The sequence below is a fragment of the Alnus glutinosa genome, chromosome 4, assembly GCF_958979055.1.
Source record: "Alnus glutinosa chromosome 4, dhAlnGlut1.1, whole genome shotgun sequence".
NCBI classification, from domain to species: domain Eukaryota; kingdom Viridiplantae; phylum Streptophyta; class Magnoliopsida; order Fagales; family Betulaceae; genus Alnus; species Alnus glutinosa.
Genome location: NC_084889.1, coordinates 2,109,966 through 2,118,775, shown reverse-complemented (window position 1 = coordinate 2,118,775; position 8,810 = coordinate 2,109,966). Strand labels below are relative to the sequence as shown.

The following is an 8,810-nucleotide window of genomic DNA, read 5'->3' as shown; positions in this document are numbered from 1 at the left end:
AACAATAAAAATCTAAGATTTAACTATAAAGTCCTAGTCTCATGTAATAATCCAACTCCTAATCATCACAACAACCCTAATACTCATCCTCTACCATGCATACACATTTAAATTCAATATATGATAAATTTGAAAATTGGTTATATGAAGATGGATAAGAAATGGGCGGGGGATGAGTTTGTATCATTTTTTTTTTTAGTGTTTTAGAGGTTGTGTACAATTTAACCGTATTAGTAAGTTGTATATATCGAACATAAATTATATATAAGTTATGGATGAATGTAATCATGTTTTAGTTTTGGTGCTCTAGTACTAAATGTCTTTACAATTTAAGTTTAGTTAGTAGTACTTAAGTTAAGTTTTTCAATATATACATATATATCATTTTCCAATCCATTGCGTTTTTGGTAAAGACAATTATATATATGTCTGATATTATGATATAATTTTTTAAAAAAATTATATATATATATTTCTTCTTCTGTTGATAGGTTTTTTTTTTTTTTTTTTTTTTTTTTTTTTTTTTTTTTTTTAAAAAAAAGATATTTATATAAATTTAGTTTCTAAAGTCATTGTATTTTTGTCATTTTACTTTCTTTTTTTTTTTTTTTTTTTTTAACGATTTTGACTGATGGAGAGAGATATTTGCTAACGATTGGTAGTTCAATATAGCTGAGTGCGACAAGTTTTAGTTTATGAAAGCAACTTATAAATAAGAGAGTAAAGGTAATTAATTAACAAAAAAACAAAAAACCAAAGAATTTAGTATACATAGATGATCTAAAGTTGATTTGAATTGATGTGAAATGTGGGAGGTGTAAATTGGGTGCATGAATTGATCGAAGTTAAGCCATGTTTTATGTGGGAAAAGAATTAACAAAGTTTAACCAGTATTAATTGTGCATGGTATCAAAAGGTTGGTTTTCCTGATCGATATTTGGCTTCACACAACTGTACGTAGTATTAAGCAGAATGTCTGAGGGATTATATATATATATATATACACTATGAATAATGAATATATGTTTCAAGATGTGAAGATGAAGGTGTGAAAACGAAATTTGGTGCAGAAGAAGTTAAAAAACGGCATGCTATCTGCGGCTGCAAAAGAAAAAAGGCAAAATTTGTAACATTATGTGCCTGATCGATCGACGCTATCGACTAAAATGCGAGGATTGTCCCAAAAACCATAATACATTTAAGAATTAAACAGAGTCGACAAAAATTGGCAAAAATGTGTGTTGCTAGCTGTGCTACTGTGGTCTGTGGTTTGGTTAATTAATTTGTTTGTGCGGGAGAGTTGGTCCCAATCTGTGACTAATTTCCTAATTCCTTCCCCAAAACTGTGTCCTGTCCCAGCCAATACTCTTACCAATTGATCGAGGAGCTCCCCCCCCCCCCCCCACGCCGATGATCTAAATCCAATTTTCTAGAGAGAGAGAGAGAGAGAGAGAGAGCCCCCAACAAAAATATAAGAACTACCAAACTACTAAAGAGTAGTATAGCTGGAAAAGGCTGGAAAACCTACTCCTCCAAGAAAGGCCTCACAATCTTCACGCATGGCTCTAACACCTGCTTCTCCCAAATTTCAGACCACCCCTCCGCTGACGTCATCACCGCAATAAACGCTTCCGTGGCGTCAACCCTCCTCAGGTCCCACCCGGCTTCCCTCAGCTGCACGATTTTCCCTATCTGCCGCTTCGCCAGCTGACACGTGTTGTCCTTTATCTCCCTCACCGCCTCCTCGTATGCACTATTCCGCACCAGATCGGGAACGGAGGATGGGTACCTTCTGAAATACCGCTCCAACTCTGGGACTCCGATGGCTTTCCTCAACCCGGTACGAGGGGACGTGTTTTCGGACTCGGCCGGGTCGTAGAATTCGGCCAGCTCCTCGAACATCCCCAAGTCGAGCATGTCGTCCACCCGCTTCGACAGGTACTCCGACAGCACCATGAACGACACGTCCACCCAGAGAAAACAACAGTTGTATCGCAGCTCCGACGAGACCAACCCCAACCCGTCGAAGACGTTTGACTTGGGATCGAACCTCTCTGCGACCAGCGCATGTACCAACGAGTTGGACCCGCCGGCGATGAGGGGCAGCTTCCTTCTCGAAGTGATGTCAGAGATGATGGACCCCCCGACTTGGCGGAACTGGGCGGGGGTGAACTCGCCTTCGTCCGGGTCGACCTCGCCTAGGAGGTGGTGGCGGACGCCGCGCCGCTCGTGGGGTAGGATTTTGTTGGTGGTGATGTCGAGGCCCTTGTAGACTTGCATTTTGTCGGAGTTGATGATCTCGCCATTGAAGCGGATGCCGAGGTCGATGGAAAGTTTGGATTTTCCGGTTCCGGTAGCCCCCATGATGACGACGATCTTGTCCTTCTTGCGGTGGCGACGGAAGGTGGCGATTGGTGTATTGATGGTAGACCCCATGCGAGGCCAGCGTGGTCTGAGGGGTTTGGAGGCAGAGAGGACGAAGACTTTGTGGGAATGGGAGAGGTGGGCAGGAGGAGGGGATAATGGGAAGGGATTGAATCTCATAGGGAGGGACAAGCACTGGCTGGCGTGTTTGTGAGCTGTGCACCGTGCTGAATCTGCTGATAATGAGGAGGCATACAGGACTAGTATGTACGGAATACCATTCAGAAAACCAAAGGTCACTCCCCCTGAGCTGATGTGTGCCTGTCTCTCTGTATTAATAGCGCTCCGCAATAGCAATCAGCACTGTACACTGCTATGATTGTGTGACGGGTGACGGAGGACGGAGGACGGAGGAGGGAGGGGCTTTTTTGTTTTTACTAGGAGAACGGCATTGTTGCCTCCCTCTGGTTTGCTTTGAAATTACTTTCTTCTTGAATCTTGGCGCTAGCTGGATGCTTCTTTCTCCGTTGTATCTCAGCCCTGCCGTTCTACTTTGGCTGCAGAGAGGTCTGATTTCCTGTGATCCACAGTAGGGTCTCTAACATATATATCCCCACACATATGTGTACATATATGTATATATATAGTCAGTGTTTGAAGATGGGTGATTACGTGCGTCGTCGTTTAAGTGGGATACTATTCATTTAAATCTTAATTACCATGAAATTGATTCTAAACTAATTAAACCTTGCTCAGTGGATTTCGATTAATTTATGGTATGTTTTAATCGCTCTGAATGTATGCCCCCTAATTACCATTAAATTGATACTAAACTAATTAAATCTCGCTTAGTAGATTTTAATTAATTTGTGGTATGTTTCGGTCGCTCTGGACGTACGCCTCTTAATAATTATGAAATCAATACTAAACTAATTAAATCTCGCTTAGTAGATTTTGATTAATTTATGGTATGTTTCGGTCGTTTTGGACGTACGCCTCTTAATTACCACGAAATCAATACTAAACTAATTAAATCTCACTTAGTAGATTTCGATTAATTTGTAGTATGTTTCAGTCCTTCTAGACATACACCTCTTAATTACCATAAAATCAATATTAAACTAATTAAACCTCACCTAATAGATTTTGATTAATTTGTGGTATGTTACAGTCGCTCTGGACGTACATCTTAACGACGTCTCCAATGTCATTCCCCAAAAAGAAAAGGATTTATGCTCTGCCCTGTTTGATATATGGAAATAAATTATGGAATAGGAAGGCAAACGACAGTAGCATTTATCTTATATCCAAATTTTGTTCTGTTGTACAATGTATTACGTTATTTAAAAAAATGGCATAACAACTTATTCATTGTATTAAACAATGTGGCAAAGCTTACAATATCTGTGAAATTAAATATGAAATTATCGGATTCTTTCAAGGAGTAGCTCAATCGGTTGGTCACCAGTTCGAATCTCCCCTCCCTCTCTTATACGGACAAAAATTTCCTACAACCCGAAAATTTTTATTCCACTTGTGTGGACATTTCAAAAAATATATATATATATATATATATATGAAAAGTATTGTTAGAATATAAATGATATTGTCTCAGGAGAATGTATGTACCTATTTAATAAAAACTGAGTAGCATAAAGGAAATCTTTCTGTTAAACCATGCATATAAAATGAGAGTTTGGAACTTTAGCATGCCTTTTAATTGAGCCTTCCATATTAAGTTTGTTGTAGTTTGATTGTGATCTAATAACGATTTTTATTGTCATGTCAAAAATTATACACGTATGAGCTAAATAACCATAAGAGAAATTTGTTACATATTTCATTAGAATCAGCAATTATCTTTTTATTTTAAAACCAAAAACTATTTACTTTATTATTTATTTAGGTTATCCTCAAGGACGAAGCCATTCTATTTATTTGGAGAGGGATCATATACAATTCTAAATAAAATATAAAAATATAAATTTTTTAAAATTAATTTATGACTAATTAAATCTTAAAAAATTATAATACAACTCAAAAATGCATAGAAAAATACATATTGATCAACTTTAAGTTCATATTTCAAAACAAATAAAAAAAAAAGCATTAGTTATATTAATTAAGGGAAGTCGACGCTCCGTTATTTTGAAGTTATGTTTTGACAATATTTGTAACAAAAGAAGCTGGCTCAGTAGTTACTATTGAAACCAAAAGAATCAAGATTAAGAGTGCGTTTGAGATTGCGATTTCGTAGAGAAAAAGTGCGATTTTAAATCAAATCGCAGAAAATGAACCGTTTGAAAACTGCGTTTTTAAAAAATTACGATTTGAAAACACAGAATTTTAAAAGGCTAATTTGCGATTTTAAAGGCCAAACTATGATTTTGCCAAACGCTTAACTGCGTTTTTAAAAATCTAATTTTCAAATTCTAAAATAACTATTTTTGAAATCGTAAACCCAAACGGACCCTAAATCGATTCAATCCAATAATCAGATAATAAACTTCTGACTTTTCGATTTTTACGATTTTCACTAATGCTTGACATAAATCAAAATTGCAACTACCATTTTATTTGCAATTTTATAGTTTTTTTTCACCCAATCAGATTTATTTTTCTTATGAAAATATATATATATATATTTTTAGTGGATGGGTTTTCTTGACTCCTTGGACCGTAAACATAAAAAAAAAAAAAAAAAAAAAAAAAAAAAAAAAAAAAAAAAATCAAATTTAGTCCTTAGATTTTTTTGTGATTTCAATTTCAACAATTAGGCCCTTAGAATTTTCTCTAATTTCAAAAAAATCTCTTGTCAAACTACTATCTAATGTATTAATAATATGTCATGTTAAACCAATCAATTAATGTCACGTGACGCTCGTTTGACATTTTATGTGCTAACTATATGTGCCACATGGCACAATTAGTTTAAATTACAAATTAAATATACCCTAAATAAAGGCATTATTATTATTTTTATTATAAATTTTAAGGGTATATTTAATTTGTAATTTAAAGTAATTATGCTATGTGGCACGTACAGTTGACACATGACATGTCAAACGAGAATCATGTAATATTAATTATTTGGTCTAACGTGACATTGTTAATAAATTAGAGAGCAGGTTGATGGAGGGACATTTAAAATCAAAGAAAAACCTATATAAGGTTCTAATTGTTATATAAGGCCTACGTACATTTGATTTTTTTTCTTTTTCCAAAAAGATAATTGAATAAAAAAAAAAACTTGGATAATGGTGAAATTAATTAATAGTTACTTAAAAGAGTGGCTTATAAGAATCAAATCTTTAAAAAGGTAATTAAAAATACAACATATATAGATATGAATACATTACAAATTAAAACATCGGGCTTCTCATTTCACAGCACGGTCGTGATGATCGATTTGTGATCACCATATATGGGTCGCAGCCTCCACAGCAGAGCTAGGCAAAGGGATCCGTTCCACTTGGGTCGCATATATAATAGCGGCACCGAAGCGTGGGCTTGACCAAATGTAATTGGTGGTGATCAGACTTGTCGATTGTGAAGTGCTTAATTGTGACAGTGGGCGTGGCTTTCTCACATGGCTCCATAAATTTCTTATATATATTTATGTTGCACCAAAATTTTTATCGATCACTAGCTAGTAGTCTACTTCCATGCATGTCTCAACCTTGTTTTTCTTTGTGCTATATATATTCACCCAACCTCACAAATTAATGTGTCCATGCTTGTGTCTTATTTTAAGAAAAGGTTCTCTCTCTCTCTCTCTCTCTCTCTCTCTCTCTATTGAAGAAAGTTGTATATATATATATATATTGAATATATACTTTTGTTTCAAATTTATTGTATATATATATATATTGAAGAAAGTTGGTCTAAAGAGTGTGGGTTCTAACAGCATGCGCTGATCTTTCAAAATGTTGAAAATTGAAAGCAAGATTCACGTTATATATGATCGATCAATTAATTGTAAAGAGTATGTCAAATTCTATACCCATGGTTTTTTTTTTCTTCTAAATTGTGCATCAAAAAAGTGTAGTAGATTTGAAATGGAGGAACCATGGCCGGTCAAAAGATAGGATTGGAAGCAAAGTTAATCAAGATTGTCATGATTTTATTTGGCGTACTTAGTCGCAAAATCTCACCATCATGGTAATAATCAATTAAACTTTATGATTATTCATCTGGTCAGCATATATCTTGTATTATGTTTAGGAGTTTAGAAATTAAAAGAAAGGAGAAAAGACTATAGGAAGCTAGAGAGGAAACAGTTGTGAGATTTTCTCTCCATTTGTTGAGAGAATGAGATAGAAACAAGATAAAATTGAGTTAAATTATTACTTTGGTCATTTATCCATATTTCCTTTTTTTTACCCAAAATATAATAAGAGAGTTTGCAAATTATAAATATTTTTAATGAAATAGAGCATTAATAATTAATAATGTTTCTAAAATGTCGTTAAGTTGGCCTAAAGAGGTGGTATCAAATTTGAAAAAATATTAAAAAAATAATAATAATTAGAGTGGCTCGTAGCACCATTATTTTGATTTTCCATTTAATTTGTTGCATCCTCTGTGTTGTTTAATCTGTGACCCCCCCCCCCCTTATAGAGTTTGTGCCATTCAGGGGACGTAAATCTGGTGGCCGGAAGCTGCTGAAGGAGGGGGGGGGCGGCTGTGGACTCTTTTACTGTTCCTGATGATGACAAGAGGACAGACAATATATACATATCTTTTATTTAAAACCTCTTACTGCATAACAAAAACATCATAGTATTTAATTAGTCATGCATACCATCTTAATCCCCTTGCTTAAACTTTCATCATTATCCCTGAACTTTCATCATTTTTAACATACTATTCGTACTGACATCCCACATTCATGGAAACATATATCGTCTTGATATCATACAAAGGGTAATAATACTCTCCACACTCATTTCATACTTGCCAACGTGGTATGTTTTAAATGACTTTTCATTTGCTTTTTTAGGGGATTGACATGAAAAGCTACTTAAACACGCCACATTAGTCTATGTAAAATGAGTTTGATAAATGAGTATAAAGAATATATATCATTACTCTTCATTTTAATGTCATATGCTAGTTGAGGGTGCAATTTGTAACTAGAAATGCTATATGCTACATGTTTATTCTACAACTATTTCACAATATTTATGTAACATTCTCAACCAATCCTAGACTGATTGAATGATTGGTTGGGACTGTTACTCCAACAATATTGTGAGAGAGTTGTAAAATAAATAAAATAAAAATAATTTATAGCATTACTCAATTTGTAACTATAGTAATTACAAAGGATCAAGTATATTTTTTTTTAAAAAAAAGTTTGATAGTCAAATGACCACAAGACATGATACACAAACATCTTTTGTACTTAGAGATATGATACGTTTACAATCTTTGTAAAACTTAATTTTGTTCCTATAGAGAAATGATTATTGTACAACTCTTAACACAACTCTAGCAATTTTTTTTAAACTAACCATATGATCTGTGAAAGTTGTAAACGTATCATATCTCTTTTCGATATATCATAACTCTTCTTATTACCACTTGCGGTGGTCATTGAAAAATAATCTTTTTATATCTCTTATACATCTTCTGTACAGTTATTTTTTAAATCAATCATTGAATTAAATCAATTCGGACATTCTTTCTCTAAGCAGAATCGGACACTTCAGTGATGATATTAAATTTAAATCATAATATCATTACGAAAAATGTTAGAAGTACCAAATTTTTTATCAAAATGATGTGGAGCTTATTCATTAGTCCCCATAGCATTTCTTTTATTAATTGATTTGATCAAATCAATTGATGTGAAACTTATTCATTGGAGATGATCAAATCAATTAATAAAAATTGGTACCCCTAGCATTTATCTAGGGTTACTACTCATTTCATTTTTTTTTTTTTAAAAAAAATACGTATTTTTTATTAGAGTATGATACGTTTACAACCTTTATAAAACTTCCGTCCAATATTTTATTCATATCTCTTCCCTATATATCATATCTCTTCTTATTACCACTTAGGGTGGTCATTGAAAAATGATATTTTTACATCTCTTATACATATTTTTTACAGTTATTTTTTAAATTAATCATTATATTAAATCAATTTGGACATTCCTTCTCTGAGCAGAATTGGATACTTCATAGATGATATTAAATCAGAATTGCACTCCCTTCGTTCATTTCATGAATCCCATGTGAAAAGGGAGGCAAATTCTGCTGCTCATGCTCTAACAAAGACAGCTGTACTTCATATTAGGGACTCAATATGGTTGGAAAAATTAACTCCACTTCAAGTCTCTGACATAATTTTTAGGGAGTCTTTTCGCCCCTAATTTTTGACCTTAAGGTCCCCTATTTATAAAGATGGTTACTTGTTAAAAAAAAAAAAAAAACTAA

General features: G+C 33.8%; 1 protein-coding gene across 1 annotated transcript; it reads right to left on the bottom strand.

The window, feature by feature from the left end:
- Window positions 1–915: 915 nt before the first annotated feature.
- LOC133865489 (adenylate isopentenyltransferase) lies at window positions 916–2,721 on the bottom strand. Its single transcript, XM_062301912.1, has one exon. The coding sequence runs from the start codon at window positions 2,542–2,544 to the stop codon at window positions 1,525–1,527; it is 1,020 nt and encodes a 339-aa protein (XP_062157896.1). The 5' UTR covers window positions 2,545–2,721; the 3' UTR covers window positions 916–1,524.
- Window positions 2,722–8,810: the final 6,089 nt, after the last annotated feature.